Raw genomic sequence first — 20,527 nt, forward strand, 5'->3', positions numbered from 1 at the left:
TCGAGACAAGCTCAGATTATTGTGGTATAAAGTGGTCGATAACAACAGAATGCAAGCTACAGCAAGCAACCCTGCTCCTGCGTAAACATAAAGGCGTGGGAACAGGGTGGTAGATGGTATGTGACGCCAAATAGCGTAGGCAAGGACGAATGCGAATAACTGGTGAATGCGCAAAGCGACTTCATACGTGGTGGGGCGAAGCATCAAAGGGATAAGTTGAGCGCAAAGCGAGAGGATTGCCTGGTAGTGTTGGTTGACGTTAGCGCATTAATGGAGTGGGCTGAAGGTGCCCTACCGTAAGGGCAAACAGGTCTTGTGGTTTTGACAACACAATTGATCCTTTAGCAATTGCCCCCGCGACGGAGTGAGAAACTGCCAACAAAAAAGCTACAGCTCCTGCACAGCCGTGAAGGCGTCTGCATGAGTTTACCGATAGTCCAAGGATATCAGCAAGGAAGCTCAGGTGTGGGCCAGCAAAAAGAAATAGCATGTTGACGACCGAGAGAGTTCCTAACCGACGGACAACTTGATCGACTCCGGGAAGTGGAACCAAAACACAAGCTACATTTGCCGCTACATATGCAAACACTAACATTGCATTCTTGCGGCTCCAGCGATCCGTATACTTGCCTCGACGCAGTACAGTTGGATAACAAAGCCGTTGTGCTACCAATCTAGATGCATGCTTGACGATGCTAGATACCGGCCGATGATGCGCAAGCTCTAAAAGTAGCGGACAAACAAGTTCTACAAAGCGGTGAAGGGGACGACGAAGAATCAGCACTGCGAAAAAAGCACCAAACCCGATTGCGTAAACAAGAGTCGTCTCTATCATGGTTACATCAAAACTGAAATAGAAATTGGAAAAAGTCTGTAAGGCGAGGAGCCGGGTTATATATCCCAAGGCATTGTGTCGACCCAACGAAGGGTCTAATGGTAAGAGTCCAATAAGAAAGGCCTCCAACTATGGAAGCGTAGGCATGACTCACTGGATTGTGATTGGGTATCGTCGCCGACGTCGTCGGCGATATCTAGTCTAAGTACGCAGCCGCAGTGGTGATCGAGTCACGAGGCAAGGAATCGTATTTTACAAGCTACACAATCAATGCATACAGCATATTAATATCTAAACGACGGGTTGCTAGAGTGCCCACCCGCAGGACATTGCCCCAGTGCCTTCAACTTGGCCGCTTCCTCTTTTGTACGGCTCCCTTCTTCTGGTAACCGTCTCACAATACGGTCGTATCAGCGCCTCTGGCTACCTTTTGCGCTTTCTTCAGATTTCAACATCCTGGAACCATACAATTGATGATCGCCAAACTTGGACTTCAAAACCTGGCGCGACGACATGAACACATACCTTAGGCATAAACCTGATGGGTGCGCAACCTAGTCAGTTAGGCTGCCCTACGTCCATAACTGTGGACGATACATGCAGGTCCCAAGAGACAACGGTAAGAGATATATTTCAGAAACCGTAAGACCACAGCTGACGTTCGGTTGTTCTTAACTCGACCGCCGGAACATTTGTGGGCGAAGAGACAAAGGAGCAAGCTATGAACCATGCTAGTGGCACATCCATACTTCGATTTGAAGGCATAATGTAACACTAAGTTTAAAATTCCGCTTTGCAGCATCAAGCTACCGCGTCACAATATTTGTCGTGTGCTCAGTGACAGCTCAAGAATACTTAGTAATCGTGGTTCAGGTATCGCCGCAGGACTTGACCGCGTGTATATTTCGCTGCGGGACTTCACTGCGGGTGTCGCTGGGTGGATGGTGAGCTCCATGATGGCCGGCTGGACGGATGGATTCATGGATGTGTAGATGTCTGGATGGATGGACTGAACGCTCTGCTTGCGACGTGTGAGCGGCAGATCAATCGCGCTTGCAGATCATGGAGATTGCGACCTGGGGTTGCGAGATATGGGTCTATTCGACACATTTGGCCCGACGTTAAGAGATTTAAGCTTGTTCAAGTAACCAGTCTAGGAAGTCACTATGCCGGTCATACCCATACACCCGAGTAGTAATACGGAACTGCTGCACAAAAAGGGCGCCGCTGTGCTACTAGAGTATTTCCCCAGATTCAGCGGTCGCAGGGGGCATAAAGTGCCTCTACAACTGGCCACTTCCATTTTCACTGCCAGCATGTGAAGTGACTGACGGTGACGGTGAGAAATGCCTCGCTCTTAGCGGAAGGCCGTCCTACCTGTCCCACTAATCTCGGCCAGTGAGCTAAACCTGCCTAGGTAGTGCTGACACTACCTGACGTTGGATATAAAAAGGTTCTTATCCCTGCCCCTGTAACTCACTTTTCTTTCCTTCTGAGTGTCATCATATGTAGTTATTATAATAATATTATTAATATAATAGGGAATTGCTATACCGGCATGACACTTTGGCTACACCGGCATGAACCTTACACCGGCATGACTTTTACCACTTTTGATTCGCCCAAATTTTAGGTACTTCTCAACAAAGGCGGTGTAGCCAGCTTCCTTAACGTCTCCTAAATCACCTACAGCCTGGTCTATTGCAAGCACAATTGTGCACAATTGCGGGCGCAATTAGTCTCCCACCATTTGAAAACTGCGTTCAGATTGTTGCGATTGAACTTACTTCTTATTCAATTCTGGCTGACAGCTCTCATACCTATATATATACCTAGTGGCACGGCCCGTGCCACTAGGCAGCGACTCATCCGCCTAAAATGTCTTCATACATGATTCACACTAAGTCAACACAGATCGCAATCATACAGAAGTACGTAATCAGTAATAGCCATAAAAACTGAGTACCAAACAGAAATAACCACTAATTATTACATTATAGTAAGTTAAGAACTTCAATTTTATCTCACGGTATAACCACAATACAACTTGCATCGTCTTCTCCACTCTTGGCCAATTCCCATTGACTTCTTGTTCTGCGAACATTTGGTTGCGTCCTTCGACCACTGTAGCGCATTCCTGATGACTTCCCGGCTTCAAGAACCACAGGAAGCCTATTTTTCTGTTGCCGGGTTGAGACGCTTGTCTGGCTACTGGTTCGTGCCATAGTGTCTTGACTCAAATCTTTTGCTCTCTTGGCAAGGGTGGATTTGTTGAGGCTCCCTGGTGGTCGACCTCGCCTTCGCCCATTTGAGTGACTAATTAATTGACTCGGGGGATGCCGACCCTGCCTCTGACTGCTTGTCTGACTGCCAGACCGATGGCTTGCCGTAATAGCTAGGCTCTCAGGAACCGCCTGGATAGTGTTCTTTGGTCTCCCACGTAATGTAGTAGCAATTTTCGGGTCAAGAATTCGGAGGTATGGGTCTCGAGATGCTGATTCCCTGAGTCTCCAATGTGGATGGACCTCCCATTTCGTGAAAGGTGTTCCGGAATCTAGCTTTGCATAGACTTTATGATAGCAGGGAATGCCGAGCTCAACAGAAACCGTACAGTCGTTGTCGCAAGGTCCAATAGAGTCAGGAAAAGGGTTCTTACCCGTCGGCATAAACTTGAGAGCAATGCGGTATTGCTTACTGATTAACCCCAGTCCCTTCGATGACATAATTGTTCGCAGCTCGCCAAGATAGTCCCCCATTGAACCCATGTATTGGGGGGCAGTAAGGACATCATCCTGCCCACATGCATCCTTAAAACTACGTTCTTGGTCGTGAATCATGTCTTGCATTGCCTCGACGAGTCGGTAGAGGTGGCTCATGCCGTTCAAGAGATAGCTTTTGACATTGTTGTTGCTTGCTTCTGTGCCAGATGTAACACGAATACCAAAGTTACGATAGTGACGGATAAAGCAGCGTGCCCATTGAGCACTGACGGGCAGATAGATCGAATAGAGGTATTGTAGAATCGCCCGCTGATCATCGAACTCTTTACAAAGATCTCTCCATGCTTGCTCGAACGCTTCCTCTGTCTCAGCATAGAGAACCCGCTTCCACATCAAGACAACACCTTAGTAGGTATGAGGAATCTTATCGCTAGTTGAGGAATCTTTAATCAGATGTTTGTCTGTAGTGCCAAGCCGCACCTGTGTTTGGGAAGCAACATCTTCGCTGTCACTAGTGGCGAAGCTAGCTCTACCCTCACCGCCGCCTACCCACCTATTCTTCGATTGTAGGAGAACATTTGAAAGAATATGATGAATACAGAGCTGTTGCTGTATAAGCGGGAATTGGTCCTGAAGAGCAGCTTTCATTGCCTTGTCGAAGTCTGTGATGATAACATCAGGTTGTCTGATTGAGTGTTTCGTAATAAGTTCGCGAATGCTCTCGGCAAGAAATTGGAAGCCTTCTCTCCTCTCGTTATCTATTAAGCCAAATGCAGCATTGAACACCGTCCCGAGACAGGTTTGTCCAGTGGCTTGAAATAATGGAAGCTTGAATCTATTGGTGTTATATGTATTATCGAAGCTTATAACCTCAGGGAAGCGCTTCCACATCTGTAGACAATAGGGAAACGTCCAGACAAGACCAAGTAATCTATTAGGTTCATTATCAGCCCATTTGGCGAGATACGGAATGCGCTTCTCATCAAAGAGCTTGATCAATGCCGCAGTAGGTGTATAGCCACTCAGTTTTTCTCGATTAATAAGACAACGGGCATTGTAGATATCTTTCCGCAGCAGTGTAGTATCAGGGAATTCTGCTTCAACGATAGCAGCTACATCGCTAGCCCGAATACCTGCTCGACGACTTGCTGACTCGATAGCTGCTTTGACTGATGTGGTAAGGCGTCTATGGGAAGGATGCGAGGATGGGGTAATACTCCTTTCATGGTTGTGCTGGTGATGCTCAGGATTTTCATGCTGTCGCAGAAGCCACTTGCCCTCTTGCAGAGCTTCGGCAATAACCTTCCATTTACACCCACATTTTCGAGATCTTTTGACCCTAAGACCGGCGCTTTGTGAGGCTTCAGGTGGCCCATACCGATCACATAGAAAAGTGTATCTTATCAGCCGTCCCTTGTAGGAATATTTATTCCTTCGGACAATACCAAAGCCATGCTTCTTGGCAAAGCTATTCACTCTCTCGAAAAGAGCTTCGGCCGAGGGCGCTGGATCGCCTGGAATCGGTGGGTTCAGGATCTGCTCTGGAATGGGGGAAATAGACTGTCGAATAGGCGATGAATCAATATTCTCCTGGGTAGGTGATACTAGAAGTGATTGTGTAGGTAACCTACAGGTTGGAGAGTATGGCGGAGGGGGCTCATATGCTTCTGGACTTAAGGGTGGCCAACCCCATCTCTCTCGCCATCCTCGTACCCGTTCATATGAGCGCGCGAGATCAATGGTTAACGTTCGCCCTTCGCCAATAACATCTCGCACTATGCTCATTGCGGATTGGAACTCGGTTCTTCTTGTTGCTGGGGGCTGCTGAGCGGATTGGGGTGATTCGGGAGGCTTAGAGGCAAATAGACCGAGCTCTGGGCCTGGTATAAGCGATGTGACTCGCTGAATATGTTCTTGTCCATGGAAGAAGTCATTCTGCAGATAGATCTCATAATCTGAACGAAGCTCCCATGCAGGCTCGTGAAGACCTTGTGAGCCGTGAGGATGCGGGAGGCTCGAAAATGTCTGTGGACTAGAAGCGAATAGGTTATCGAGTGCGTTATCGTCTCCAAGCCCGTAAAATCGGCTGGTGCTTGTGACAGAACTACTCGCGGATTGTGGTCGGACCTCATCTGGTGAAGGGCTGAATCTGGCTTGCTGGCTAGATTGCGGTCGTTTCTCCTGGTGCAACTGATCACTGGGATCATGGCCTCGCTGTCGGCGAAGATTCGCACGAGTTGAATGGTTTGACGTAGGCATATGAATTGCAACGGCAGTACCGTAAGAGCACGGTTGCATGTGACGTATTAGCTAAAACACGTCTCGAAAACCAACAAATTGATGGCATTGCAGAGAAAAGAGAGACTAGAAGCACTCGAGGGGTCGGTCATCTTGTCACAATGTTGACGCTCAGGGGCAAATTGTGAGACCTTAATTTAGTGGCGTTATTGGCATTAGCATCACCCAAGTGCACCTCAAATGCCTGGTCCGCTGGACGTATTGAGGGCTGAGAGACAACGAGCTCGTATAACTGAAGTATGACGTAGAGATTCACGGCAATGAGTGAAATGGAAGAGGGTCCGAACACTGCGAGATCAGATGAGATCGAGCATTGTTGACAGTTACCCCTGGAGCAGAGTAACCATGAGCTCCTCCAGTCCGAACGTGGCTATGCACCGCAGAAGCTGCTTGTTTATTTCAAGCTCTTCCGTATAATGCTGAGTAAAATAATCAAGAAGCTGGGCATGAGCTGGATAGAGTCGTTGGATAGTATCGTGTTGTAGTACTGAGACAGTACGCTAATAACTTGGGTACTTAAGGTGAAGGTGGCAGAATCAAGAAGGGCTAACAGAAGAAGTTCGAGCCAATCAAAAGTGGTAAAAGTCATGCCGGTGTAAGGTTCATGCCGGTGTAGCCAAAGTGTCATGCCGGTATAGCAATTCCCATATAATAACGTGGATGCATAGCGAGCTAGCCAGCATAGCGAGCTAGCCACGCGCACTCACACCAAAAATCCACTTTTTATATCCTTGTAAAAACCACTAAAAATAGCTTAAAATAGCTCTCTTAGATATATCTTATATTTAACTATATAAGTAAGTTACTAACGTGAGTGCATAGCGAGTGCGCCAACATAGCGAGTGCGCCACTTTGCCCCGAAATACAAACATGCTCCTTACACCGCGAAATATCTCCACCAAAAAATTATGGATTCTATCTCAAATGAAAGTCAATTACTCTTAGCTATTGAAGCTCTTAAGCAAAGGCCAAAACTAAGCATCCGGGCTGCTGCAAGGATCTATCACGTCTCTCGAGATACACTACAAAGAAGACGTAACCATATCCAATCAAGGTGCAATACTACACCTAACTGTCGAAAACTTACAGATCTAGAAGAATCGACAATTGTTCAATACATCCTCGACTTAGATTCGCGATCTTTCCCTCCTCGGCTTAGTGGTGTGGAAGATATGGCAAATCGTCTGCTTGCCGATCGCGACGCGCCTCCTGTGGGATCGCGATGGGCTTCAAACTTCGTTAAGCGCCACAAAGAGCTTACCACGCGTTTTACGCGTCGATATGACTATCAGAGGGCCTTATGCGAAGATCCAAAGATAATTAAGCCTTGGTTTGAGCTTGTACGCAACACTGTCGCGAAATACGGCATCCTAGATGAGGATTTCCATAACTTTGACGAGGCTGGCTTTATGATGGGCGTGATCTCAACCACAATAGTTGTTACAAGCTCTGAAAGACGTGGCAAGGCAAATCTAGCTCAGCCAGGTGATAGAGAATGGGTTTCAGTACTTCAATCTATTAATTCTCGAGGGGAGGCTATCCCGCCATTTATTATCGTTGCGGGGCAATATCACCTCGCTAACTGGTACGAAGATAGCGCGTTACCAAAGGATTGGGTTATCTCAACAACTCATAACGGCTAGACTACAAATGAGAAAGCTGTAGATTGGATCTAGCACTTTAAAAAGCATACTCAGCCTCAAACTCGTGGCGCATATCGTCTTCTTATCCTAGATGGGCACGAAAGTCACCACTCAACTGAATTCGAGTTATTCTGCAAAAACCATAAGATTATCACGCTCTGTATGCCGTCTTATTCATCTCACATTCTTCAGCCACTAGATGTTGGCTGTTTTGGGCCGCTTAAGAAGGCATATAGCAAAGAAATTAAAGGACTTATGAGGGCGCATATAACCCACATCACAAAGGCTGACTTCTTCCCTGCGTTTTTTACCGCATTTAAAGCCGCAATGACAAGAGAAAATATTCAGGGAGCTTTTTGAGGCGCAGGACTTATTCCATTTAATCCAAAAAGCGTCTTATTGCGCCTAGATGTAAGGCTACGTACTCCAACGCCAGTTAAAGAGGCACTAGAGCTACCAAACGCGTGGGTTCCAAAGACCCCAAATAACCCAACCGAGGCGACTTCACAAACTAATTATATTAAAAGAAGAATAAGCCGACATCAGGGAAGCTCACTAACATCAATTTTAGATGCTATAGATCAATTTGCGAAGGGCACATGCGGAATAATGCATAAGATAGCTCTCTTAAAGGCTGAGGTCAACCAACTTCGGGAAGCAAATGCACTACTAAGTAAGCGGCGTAGAGCCAAAAAAACACGTTTACGTCAAGGCGGTAGCATGACTATTGCCGAGGGACAAGCTCTTCAGGATCAGAATGATGTGGAAGAGCAGATACAGCAAGAAGATCGCAAAACTAGAGGTCGCAAGCCTCGGGATGAGACAAAGGGACGGCGATGTGGTGTGTGCGGCAAGACTGGTCATAATGCTCGAACTTGTCAGATCGATGTGGAAACATCTAATGAAGAGGATAGCAGTGAAGATTAATTGATTTCTTATGTTGTGGTTGTTTTTTTGTACAATCTTCACGGGGAGGTGTTTGAACGTGGCGCACTCGCTATGTTGGCGCACTCGCTATGCACTCACGTTATATTAAAAGAAGAGCTATTTTTAGTTACTATTAGTAGTTTTAACAGGGGTGTAACTTTGTATGTACTTGTATATTGGCTAGCTCGCTATGCTGGCTAGCTCGCTATGCATCCACGTTATTTAATATTTAGCAAGTAAGAAACACTTCACGTCTTCGATGGCAGTTTTGATGTGTTTCTGCAACAGCATAGACACCACCGTTGGAGCAGATCGATGGGATCGAACTAATCCCCCGTGATGAAAAATCTCCCGCTTTTGTCGTCAACATACCCCAAAATGCACATCTCCCGCATCACTTTTCCAAGAACAACGCGGAGGTACTGCGACAGCCTCTTCCCGACAGACAATTTCGAATTCTCCCTCAAGGCATCCTTTGAACAAGCATTCACCCTTGATCTGTGGTTGCTGTTAGCCAGTGATGCATTCGGTATTGAATAACCCCTGTCAATATTCTCAATACGTATTGAGGATATTGATTTTCTCAATATTGACTCTTCAATATGCGGTTCTGCAATATTGAGGAATATTGAAGATATTGAGAATATTGAAAACCATAACTGTTGGAAGCGCAAGGCTTCTATTCGGGTGATAATTATCACGCGGTTTGGGGTACTCGTAACTGGTTGATTGATGCTTGTTGAATTCATCTAGCTATAGATAACGTGCCCCTGTGTTGGTGTTGAGGCCTCCTCACGTGAGGTCTGTTTCAGCCACCGTTTGAAGCCATTCACAGGCTGCTGGCTCCGCCGCCAAAGACGGCGGTGGAAGCAACAATAACGTATCAACCAAATTCTGCGATGATTGAGCGCAATACAGATTAGGGCCACTTCCTTGAGAAAGATCTGGCTGTATCTTAAACTTCCGCGGCAAATCAAAGACCAGATGTAGCAGCAAAAGGAGAATTGTGCAGCTCAGGGCCTTTGGCTCCTGCTACTCGAGCTGTCGGGTAGTCCATGGAAATCGAGAATTTTGGGCTTAGTAATCCATGTTTTCCCAATATCCTCAATATTTTCTCAATAATTCAATACTCAATACGGACTTCTTCAATATTGACCGTTCTCAATACGGAGTCGTATTGAGTATTGAGTATTGAATGCATCACTGCCAGGGATGGACATCTTACGAACGGGAAGCGAGTCGATAGATTCATTCGATGCCAAGTCTTACGAACGTCGACTCGGACGCTTGGCATTCGATACGATGTCGAGTCTGTCACAGACCCATTCGGTTCGCAACGAATCTTCCACATGTGCCCTCTATTCGCATCGAGTCGAGTGACTCCTCAGCATTCGATTGAATCGATCGACTCGATCGAACTAGGGGCGCAACCGGCTATAAATTTTGTCCCTGTATGAAGCGTGATACCAATCTAAACGCGGTGACGCGCAAAGACGGCGCAGATCGCGACAGGAACAATGTCGTACCCCCGTAGCCACTCAGGCGTCGACGTTAATGCACATTAGTAAGTACACGTAATTGCTTGTAAAATTTAAATATCATGATGTATAATCCATCTGTAACTATCAAACTACGTTTGTTGTGTGCTGACCCCGAGGGTGATTGATTGGCTCTGACCACCTGGGGAGCCCTGCTCATTAAGGTAGCATATCCCTTCCTTTTCACAAGACTTGTACTAGCCGTCTGGCTAGCTGCCAATATACTCAGCTCGGATAGTTACAGCAATAGGCTCAAATTGGGCCCTGTATTCGTATTGGCGGCAACAATGTTTATTCTCCATAACTATGGACGGACCGTAGCCGTGGCACCTTGAGCGCCCATCGATACATCTGATGTTAAGAAATACCACGGCCACCACGTTGAGCAGGGGGAGATCCTCAGTAGCCTCTAACATCGACCACCGCTCCAATATAGGGTAGGCTGACTGCCTCGCGATATTTTCCAGCATGCCAAGTTTTAATTCATACCGTCACAGCAGTATCAAATGATTGCAGGAAAATGTACAGTACAGATTATATTGCCCTAGAGAAGTCCTTAATTTCTCTCTCCGAGAAGTCGCTGTTTGAACCGGTTTTGGCATGGCGACTCCGATTACTTCGATTTGGAAGTTACCGATGTGTCTCTCATCTTCATCTCTCATATTTACTCATTATTTGTCACTGGTACCAAGAACCAAACCAGTCTCGCCTACAACCCAAAGTATCAGCGACCTCATCCCAGTGCCGCGATGCCAGTTTTTGGAGTCTCAAAAGTCCCTTTCCACCTCACCGACGTTAGATCACATACGGGCTCAAGAATCCATCGAAAGCCCACGCGGGGATGAAACTGCAGAAAGTGGAGCTTACCCAATAGGGGCACTTGCCGCAAAAATGAGCAAGGAATATATGGAACGTGGCTTGCTGCACGCCAGCAGCCTTGGGTGTAAAAGTGCCTCCTGTACCAATGGCCGGGACTGGAGTGCGATGCTTCCTTACTCGTCATCTTCACCGGCGTTAACTGAACGCGCCGGCCAGCCCATCAACCGACCGCCGGCCACTGCTCGTTGACCGTACAGGACGTATCATCTCCAACGACACTGGTGATTCACGCGTACGTTGCGTTGACTGCACAATGTGCGCTAATAACGCGCCTCGTTACTTTCCCGTGCCCGTCGGGCGATGGATTGATTTAATCCCAACTCTTGCGCAGCCGGCATGGCTTCCAAAAAGCTCGGTATAATCCTTATGACCGATCTACACGACTAGCGATTTGAATGACGATGTTCTCGGAGCTGTCTTCTTCCAGTCCTTCGCCATTGAGCCAGCTTGGCGTGTCGCCGCCACGTGTGGAGCACTCTTCTTCGCCCGCCGTCTCGTCTTCGGGAATCTCCTTACCAACAACACCATCGCCGCGTCCTCGTGGGACTGCCGTCGACTTTATCACAGTTAATGGTCACTCTGGGGCCGCCAGGAGTGGGCAAAATGGCCCGGATTCGAACGCTATACTGGCGGCCAAGACACGAGGGCATGGTGGCAGCAATACGGGTATCGAGTTGAGGACCGTTCTACCTCACGGCCTGGCAATAAGCTGAAGTGGATTTGCGCAGATTGCTTCGCCCGAGGCTTTAAGAAGAAGTCGGATTTCTGCTTCGTCTGCTCCACAGGGGCCTCTATCAAGAAACACCTTCGCACAGTCCACGGGATACTTGTATGTATCCTGGTCCACGGCCGATGAATCTTGCTGATTCAAAAAGTCTCCCAAGGAGTCTGTTCATTGCGGCGGAGGCTCATTGTTGCATAACCGGACTATCACGCACTTCCTCGATGCCGATTTCAGCAATCCGAATGATCAGTTTCTCATCAGTAACCTGCGTGGACAATTCAATATCAGAGGTCTTCGCGTTCTGCTTCTCGACTGGATTACATATCACAACTTACCGTTTGAGATTGTGAATACTGAGCGGTTCCAGCGTATCCTCCTCTACGGCAACCCACTGCTCGATAAGACCCATATTCCCTCTGCGAAGACCCTTTTTCGCATGCTCGAATCTGAGTACAGAGGCGCCCTTGGACCAGAGACGGAGGTGCTGCGCAATGTTCGATCCCAAATACATTTTTCCTTCGATGGCTGGACGTCGAAATCCTACGTGTCATTCCTTGGGATCAACGCGCAGTTTGTTGATAGCGACTTCGTCCAGCATCGAATCCTCCTTGGGCTTCGGCCCCTCAGCGGACGTCATACTGGCGCATGCCTTGCTGACGAGGTAGCGGATACGCTTGCATTCTGGCAAATCAATGATCCTGACAAGATTGGGTACTTTACTCTCGACAACGCAGCAAACAACAATACGTGCATTAGGGAGCTCGCACTCGAGTACGGCTTCTCACCTGAAGAGCGACGCATTCGATGTGCTTGCCATGTTATCAACCTCTGCGTGCGGGCCACGCTCTATGGTTCCAAGCAGGACAATTTGGCTGCGATTGTCGCAGCTGACGGCAACGATGAGGACGATGTGGAGGAACGGGTAGACCAAGCTATTAACGAGGTGCTGGATGGAGAGTTGAAAGACGACGAAGGCGAGACGTGGCCTGACGTTGCTGTCAGTAACCCAACTGAAGACTTCACATCCTCCCACCCGGTTCCGGAAGAGATTAACGGTACCACGTTCAGGGAGTATAGCCGGAGCGGCGCGGCGGGAATGCTGCATAACATCGGGCTTCAACTGCGAGGGAGCCCACAGTTATATGAGCAATTTCTCCAGTCTCAACGTAAAGAATCCGGTAAGGAATCAACACTCCACTGGGTGTTTAACAATGCCACCCGATGGGACTCAGACAAGCGCATGATGGAGAGAGCTCTCCGCCTCCGCCCGGCACTTACTACATTTTTCAATGATGTTCAGAATCGCTGGGAATCTGAGGGTGCTTGTGAGAACTCCAAGCCAGCGGTTCTTCAGTATCGGCTAAGTGGGTACGACTGGAAGGTTATCGAGATGCTGGTCAAACTTCTGAAGCCTTTTGAAATTGCCACTAAGCAGCTTCAGGGCAGCGGTGTCCCCGGTGAGAGATCGACTTGTGGCAGTTTCGACGAGTATTTCCCTATTTTCGAGATGCTCCTTGACCATCTCGAAAGTGCCATCGAAGGTACAATCTACGAGGAAACGGAGGACCCGGTGACCAGGAAGAGGACTGATATCGAGGTTGCCATTTACGAGGGACTTGATAACAGAACTCGGAGATTGTTCAAGGTTTTTATTAAACTGGGGGGGAAAAAACTTCATAAGTACTATGCTCTTCTGACGAGTGGTGCATATGCGGGCGCCGTTATTTTTAACCCCGCGAAGAAGTGGCGTCTTCTCGACCAACTGTGGTCTCGAGTTCCTACTCGTAAGGCGCAGGGTTGGCGAGCTGACTACGAAGAGAAGCTCCTGCAGATCCGGGAGAACAACTATAGGGGGCGTAATGTTGACAATAGCGCCCTCGACACAAGTGATGAAGCCCCAATGGATTATATCGAGCGCAGGCTTGCAAGGAGCGCCGCCAGCTCGGCATTTGCCAAGAATCCACTTGGCGCCGCTTCCAACCTCCGCAAGACAGCCCGTAAGACGAAACAGACGACCGCGGAGGCAGCGATGGATGATGAATATTCTAGGTACTGCGCTGAGGATATCGTCAACAGTCAGTACTACAGGAGCAGATCAGTCGATTGGTGGAAAACCAACGCCTACCGCTACCCTCGGTTGTCCATTATGGCCGTTGATATGCTTAGCATCCCCTCATCGTCTGCTGAGAGCGAGAGGACGTTTAGTAGTGCAGGACTGATGACAGCGCCGTTGAGAGGCAGGTTGGCCAGGGAGATAGTGGCTATGGCTCAGTGTATCCGGTCATGGAGTAAGGCTGGGATCTACACGCCTTCGCTGCCCTTGTGTGACCTAAGTGATGATGAATGGGTTGGTGTATTGGCGTCGCTGAAGAACGGCAGCGACTCCTGATCTATAGTCCCTATTTTCAACAAATTGATTAGTTATCCTCCACAACGCCTCTTGCCCCAAGTTGTAACGTGCTAGGCCCGGCCAGGCTTAGGTACTCATGCAACCATGTGAAGCAACGCTCCATGTCTCCTGATCTATGATGTACTTCAGGAAGCTTGTAAGAAGAATCTTTATAGAGTGCTGCTGGCCGGTACACATGTCACGAATCACGATACTTTGTGGCCTCCATTTTGACAGGTATTAATGGCTGTTCGATCGAATTCGCTTCGAATTCGGGTCGAATTTCATGAAGCCTTGGCATCGACCCGAATGGCTGGTGCGTGATTCGACGTCGAATCTACGGGACACGCGCCAGATTCGAAGCGAATCACATATGACCACACTCGAGTCGAATGCCAGGTCATCGAATCGAGTAGCAGCGCCGGGCATTCGATACGATAGATTCGTAAGATGTCCATCCCTGATCACTGCTGTTAGCCATGAATTTCGCGCTACAGCATTGAGCATATTTAACCTTCCACTTCTGTGTGAGCTGTACATCGCGATAGCCAAGTAGAGTAGATGCAGTAGCGGAAATGTCACAGTGCTGTCCCTGCGAGAATTCCGACTATTGGTTTCGCCTATGGCCCAGGCATTATGGCTCAGGCATTTTCGAAGAAATCTCGCTTCGTGCAGACACCTAGCAGAGAGCAAGCATCTGGCGTTGGCCGTCGGAGCCCAAAACAAAGCCCCCATCCCGAAGGCGACGGAGTTGGGCATAGTTTGACATCTGGCTGTCTGAGTAAACGGAGATGGACCAAGTTTTTGCAATAAACCTGCCTACCTATCAGCGAAGTTTAATTGGATGGGAGTGTTGTTCCGCTTGTATGTTGGCACGGTATCTTCAATCGACATAATTGCCAGCCGGCATGCTAATTGTTCTCCAGGCCCGCACTCTTTTTCGTATGAACTGCTGCCTACGACAGTGCGTGGTGTATGCATTTTGGCGTGAGAGGATATTGGCGTAAAAGGGTTTGGGATTGCGACAACACCATGCTATGCCTTGAGGAACGAAGAGACGAAAGGTCTTATGCCCCGCCCCAGGACCATAACCTGCCTTCTCATTGGTCGTTGATTAAGCGTCCCTTGTCATCATTTGTTTGGTCAGTCACTGTTGGTCAGTCACTGTCACGTCTCACTGGTTCCCTCCCTTCTGGGGGGGGGTTTTTTTATGGGTTTTTATCTCGTTTACGGGCGTTTATCTCGTTTGATCACTGACCGTCACCGGACCCTCCGCTCTCCGCCTTCACCTACACACGACCCTCATTGCGCGGTCTGTTGCTTTCGCGCCACTCGCGTCTTTTCGCCGCTTCACGGTGCAGTCTGCTAAGGTTTTTGTTCTACGCTCCTCCTCATCCGATCAGGTCGTGAGCCTCCTGCATGGTCTTCTTGCTCAGCGCTTCCAGCCTCTCCTCCGCGGCAGTCATGTCCTCGGGCACCGTGTTGCCAACCAGGTCTCTCTCCCGCACCTTTGACACAAGCATGATACCATCTAATGACGGGCAACGCGATAGCTGCACGTATAGGCTGTATGGATCGCACTGTGACGCAACCATCTGACCGTTCACATTCGTCGTCCTCGTCCCGCGCAGCTCTAGTGCCACTCGCTCTAGCGTTTTTGCCTGTACCTTGTAGTCTGTGCACGCAAAGGCCGCTGCACACGGCAAGCCCTTTCGGGCCACGTCTCTCACTTGCCATGGCCGATTTCTCTGGGCTCGTATGCTGACGCTCATCGGCGTCAGAAGGATTGTGCCCGGCGGCATCCCGACAAAGTGGAACTCTTGGGTTGTCTTCGCCGCTAGCAGAATCCCCGCCGGCGACCCGAAGTGGAGCATCGTATCGGCCGAGATCCGGTGGCCCGGGTACGCCTTATCGAGGATGACGTCCAAGGCGGTGTAGCTGGCTCCATTAACCAGCTTCAGGCCCTGGTGCGTGTTGTGGTTGACGACGATGGGCATCCCGGGCACGAACATGAAGATCGCCGGCACCGGTATCGCGCTGTTGTCTCCGTGGTTGAGCATCAAGATGGCTTCTTCCTCGCTCGCCTGGCCGTCTTTCCACCTGTGTTCGGATATGAAAATTCGCATCGTCTCACGATGTTGTCTCTGGAACGACAGAGTGGCCTCCATGTTCAAGTTCCACCGATTCCTGTTCAGCGGTGTCACGACGGTAATGCCCGTTTCCCACGGAATCGGCCTATCCTCCCGGTAGCACCTAGAGTTAAGGAGGTCTAAATCTGTGCGGTTCTGCACACCCCGTCGGATCCGTTTCAGCAATTGTTGCAGCTCTGGGTCCCCAGCAGCGCGCACTTGTTCGTCCAGCATAACGACCGTCGTGAACCTCCTCCACAACGCGTGGGCCCTATCATGCTGGTGTCTTTGTTCTGGGCCGAACGAAGTGTCCTCATCCCATGTCACGGCCGTGCTTGGAAGGAGGATCGATCTCTCCTGCACAGGCCGGAACTGGCGGAAATCCCCGCAGAACAGAACGATGGGAATCCCGCCAAAATCCCGCTGGCAGCCGCGGAGCCTGCAGAGCCGCTCATTCACCGCATACAGCGTCCGCGCTCCTAGCATGCTGACCTCGTCAATGATGAGTAGATACTTCTCTTGCCAGTCCATTCGGGACTGGCCGTTGATAAATCGCTCTGCCGAATTCGATAAATTGGCCCCGTCGATATCTCTGGATACGCCAACGCGCGATACGCGGTCCTTTAAAAAGCCACAGGCTGAGTGGATTGTGATGCCGTTGATCTGCGCTGCTGCTGTCCCTGACGTCGCCGTTACGAGCACACGATTCGAGATGCCCGCACTCGCAAATAGCTCGACCAGTGCCTCGATGACTCGTGATTTCCCGGTACCGCCCTCCCCGCCGATGAACTCGCAGAGCTGACCAGCGGCAGCCCCGTGACCTCGTATCGAATCAAGCCGTCGGCATATCAGAAGAAAGGCGACTGATTGCCTTCTATTCAAGGTGAACAGCTCTACCAGCCTCCTTCCTGCCTGGAGGAAGGATGTTGACGGCCCCAACCGGACCTTCGCCTGGGGGCTGCTATCAAGACTCCTGCCCTTGGGGTGGGCAGCTGTCACGCGGATATCTTGCTCCCCAAATCCGTTCAGCACGTCCTCAATGGCTGCGCTACGATTAGTAGTGGCCCTATCTCGGTTATCGGCCACATGCTGTATTCCCTGTATCATCCTCTCCCTCTCCCTGGAAGCAGCTGTCTGCTGTGACTTAATGGCCCTCAATTCTTTCTGGGCTGGGATCTCCGCTCTCGAAAACGGCCGCCCGGACAATTCTATTCTTCTTACCCCGCGTTCATCTATCACTCTGGCCCGAAGCTCGTCGCTTGAGCACAGCGATGACTGTTGGAAGCGACAGAGTTGCTGCATCCATGCCATGATCTCCTTCGAACCGGCAGTGATCTGGCTCACTCCCGCAGCCATTCTGACGACGTCGATCAGACGCGTGGCATCGCCGACACTATCAGACCGGTATACATCCGTGGCCTCCGCGTTGCATTCGTTTAGTCCGATACTGACCGCTTCGTCCGTGCGATCGCTGTCCGCGGACGAAGCAGCCCATTGCCTGGCGTCACGCTTGGCATCTTCAGCAGAGCGCCGGAGCAATTGAATGTTGTTAGCAACGAACGAGAGTCTTCCAGGCAGTAACCCCCTCTCCCGGTTCCAAATATTATTGATATCACCATCTTCTGCCGACAAGAAAGATTCCCACGGTACAAAAAGTGCCAGATGCTGGACAGCAGCCCTTCGTGAAAGGCGTCAGCATGTTCGAGCTGCGGATTGACAGAACATCGACACTCTGACTCACCTCCTGTAGCAGGGTCCGTCGTCGTCCTGAGCAAAATCCATACTGAGGTAGCCGTCTAGGCAAACAGTAGCATGCTTGCCTGGCCGTCTCAGAGTCTGGGTCCACGCGCAGGCCAACGGCCACCCGCTCTCGAACGGCACCTCGCCCCAAGGTGTAGAGTCCTTGCCCTTACCTTTACGCTTGAGTCGTACGAGCGACATATAATCATATAGACACAGGCCCCGCAAGACATAGCCTCGGTGCTGATAAGCGTCGACAGCGGATATCCTCTGGCCCGCCTCTTCCACGAGCACTGTCTCCTCGGTGGACTCATCCTCAGCCTCCGCGCCGCTCGACTGTCGGAGAAGGCGCCATCGCTTGAAGACGTGCCAATAGAGTAGCGACACGTTCAGAAATGTCCAAGCGCTGTTGCTTGTGAATTCGCTCGGATATCCCAGCAGATAAGCGATGACTTCGACCTGAGACAGTGGCCGATCTGTGAAGATCCGGTTTGCCACTCTCATCAGGAATTGTCGCGTCTTGTTTCGGCCACCATTCTCCGATACAGCACCGGCCTCAGTATCCGCCCGGCTGCCCTGCTCTTCCACTTGTAAGACGGGAAGAGCCTCTGCAGCGGCGGCGATACGCTTCCAGACCGGATCCTCCACCTTCGTTGCATAGTTCGTCACATAATAAATAAGCGCCATGGTCTTGCATTGCGTCGCAATGAAGGAAATATCGTGGTTGTGCCGCAACCCGACCGCCATGGCCTTGTTCCACCGATTCACCATGCCGTGGTTCCGCCGGATGTGCAGCACACCATCCTCTGTGAAGGCGGTCTTCTCAACCAGTCGCCAGGGGGCTTTGAAGCGGCAAAGGTCTCGACTCCTACCCTTCTTGCCCAGTGAGTACTTTATACAGGTAGGGCTATGGGTGTGGATTTGTGTCGCCCCAGCGCAGAAATTGGCTTCTTCATCGAACATGCCCGATAATTGCCCACTGTTGCCCAGCAGCGTGGATATATCCGCCGTCACCGAACGCTCTGCCTTGATGGCACAGAATCCCTCTTGGTCCAGTTCCTGCAGCCGACATCAGCTTAGGGCATCTCCGTCGGAGTAAATAGGTTAATAACTGCCACGATAACCACATACCTCTGAGAAGACGCTATCGACATACCGAACAATTCGCTCCCGATAGGTCCTCTGGTTCTCACTTTGGGCGTCGGCAAATATCGAACTCATATTCATATTCCCATGCAACCAAAGCAGCCCGTGCAGATGGAGAGCCCCGCGCTCATTCGTCTCAACAGCACCATAGTACTGGCTAATCCGTCCAAACACCGACTCTTCCCCCACCTTCACATAGTGGTCGAAGAATAACGTCATCTCACGATGGAAAAAAAGGGCTGAGCTCATGGGATCCGATATTGCCAGCCGTACACGCTTGTACGCTACGTCCAGATCTCGCAAGAATGCCTCAGCCTCCTCTGGACCACGGCTTCGGTACGCAGCCAGCCGTAGCTTTACTGGGTTCGTGATGTCGTTCGGGTTTAACGTGAACCAAATGGCCGGCACGCCGTGTTGAAGTATCAACGACTTGATCTTTCGCCGCATGCTTAGCCGGAGTTCTCTCGACATCGGCTGCCGAAATCCGTACAGCGAAAGGCTTCTCAGGAGCTCTTTCACTCCCGCGTCGGTTGCAACACCCGAGCTCTCAAGCTCGACTCTAGCCGCCTCCAACCTCTCCACACTCAGCGACCGTACGATGCGTTCAACTTTTCGGAAGCCCTTCCTTGTTACGCTCAGCATGCTTACGCGGCGATTCCGGGACCTCACCCCCATATTGAACACCAGAAATGCAAAAATATGGTGCGTCGCAAAGCGGCCGCCATGCCGCCGCAGCACGATGCCAGCCCAGGTGTGGAGGCTCATGTTTCGAGACGACAAGAGATTATTTGCTGCTGCCGCCTCTACCTCGCCGGCTTCACCCTCATGGCTATCGCTGCCGAATTCTGAGACGGCCTCTTCAATCAGGCGAGGACCACCAATACCAAACGGAAATAGCGTGGGGAATGTCTTTGCGAAAAAGAAGGCATCAAAAGAGTCAGCAAATTCATTTCCCCGACAAATCTGGACGTACGGCTCAACGGCTTTTCTCTGCCGTCCATGCGCTGATCCCACCCAGGCTCCAGGCCCAATTTGGTCCCCAAATGCACCTTTTCCCACCGCGTCGCGGACAAATCGCAGCTTCTCCGCGTCCGCCACATCCGGCGGACCGTCGAGAGTAAACATGCCCGACGAAGTCACCTCATTGATCGGGTCCGCGAAATGTTGGCGCTCAGCTTCCTTTCCTCTATCTCTATCATCCATCTCACTCCCTTTCGGTTCTTGGCATCGACCATCTGACACATCTTCCCCCTGATTGAGCGCCGCTAGGACTTCTCCAATCTCCAAGGATTCCTCGTCATCCATACCACGCTCTGTCGGTGGAACAACGTGAGCCGTCCGCGTTTTTTCCCACGCCGACGGCTCGTTTCGCTCCATACACCCATAAACACGCTCGGGTACTCCATGAAGTGAGGTACCCCAGCTGTTCATCTCAACCACATCGATCTCAATGTCTGCATAGTGAGGATTATTCTTCTTCAACCAGACTAGGGCCCTCTCTACAACACAACGCCGCACCGACAAGAGCCCCGAAAGGTCGCTTGGTGCTGGTTTCTCTC

At 50.3% G+C, this 20,527-nt stretch overlaps 5 protein-coding genes across 5 annotated transcripts; 2 read left to right on the forward strand and 3 right to left on the reverse strand.

Moving 5' to 3' along the window:
* Window positions 1–2,859: 2,859 nt before the first annotated feature.
* Window positions 2,860–5,853, reverse strand: VFPPC_18640 (mutator-like element; the record flags this gene model as incomplete). Its single annotated transcript, XM_022430221.1, has 2 exons — window positions 2,860–3,959; window positions 4,026–5,853. The coding sequence occupies 2 exons, from the start codon at window positions 5,851–5,853 to the stop codon at window positions 2,860–2,862; spliced, it is 2,928 nt and encodes a 975-aa protein (XP_022284781.1).
* Window positions 5,854–7,025: 1,172 nt separating this feature from the next.
* Window positions 7,026–7,496, forward strand: VFPPC_15029 (fot5 transposase; the record flags this gene model as incomplete). The annotated part of the gene is made up of 1 exon (XM_018292788.1): window positions 7,026–7,496. One exon carries the CDS (start codon window positions 7,026–7,028, stop codon window positions 7,494–7,496), a length of 471 nt encoding a protein of 156 aa, XP_018135711.1.
* Window positions 7,497–11,241: 3,745 nt separating this feature from the next.
* VFPPC_12500 (ribonuclease H-like protein) lies at window positions 11,242–13,953 on the forward strand (the record flags this gene model as incomplete). Its single annotated transcript, XM_018290352.1, has 3 exons — window positions 11,242–11,506; window positions 11,569–11,669; window positions 11,716–13,953. The coding sequence occupies 3 exons, from the start codon at window positions 11,242–11,244 to the stop codon at window positions 13,951–13,953; spliced, it is 2,604 nt and encodes an 867-aa protein (XP_018135713.1).
* A 240-nt stretch (window positions 13,954–14,193) lies between these two features.
* On the reverse strand, window positions 14,194–14,934 carry VFPPC_18641 (hypothetical protein; the record flags this gene model as incomplete). Its single annotated transcript, XM_022430222.1, has 2 exons — window positions 14,194–14,730; window positions 14,785–14,934. The coding sequence occupies 2 exons, from the start codon at window positions 14,932–14,934 to the stop codon at window positions 14,194–14,196; spliced, it is 687 nt and encodes a 228-aa protein (XP_022284782.1).
* Window positions 14,935–15,344: 410 nt separating this feature from the next.
* Window positions 15,345–20,399, reverse strand: VFPPC_18642 (ATP-dependent DNA helicase PIF1; the record flags this gene model as incomplete). Its single annotated transcript, XM_018294938.1, has 3 exons — window positions 15,345–17,760; window positions 17,824–18,881; window positions 18,954–20,399. 3 exons carry the CDS (start codon window positions 20,397–20,399, stop codon window positions 15,345–15,347), a joined length of 4,920 nt encoding a protein of 1,639 aa, XP_018135714.1.
* Window positions 20,400–20,527: the final 128 nt, after the last annotated feature.

This window comes from Pochonia chlamydosporia (assembly GCF_001653235.2).
Source record: "Pochonia chlamydosporia 170 chromosome Unknown PCv3seq00035, whole genome shotgun sequence".
NCBI lineage: Eukaryota > Fungi > Ascomycota > Sordariomycetes > Hypocreales > Clavicipitaceae > Pochonia > Pochonia chlamydosporia.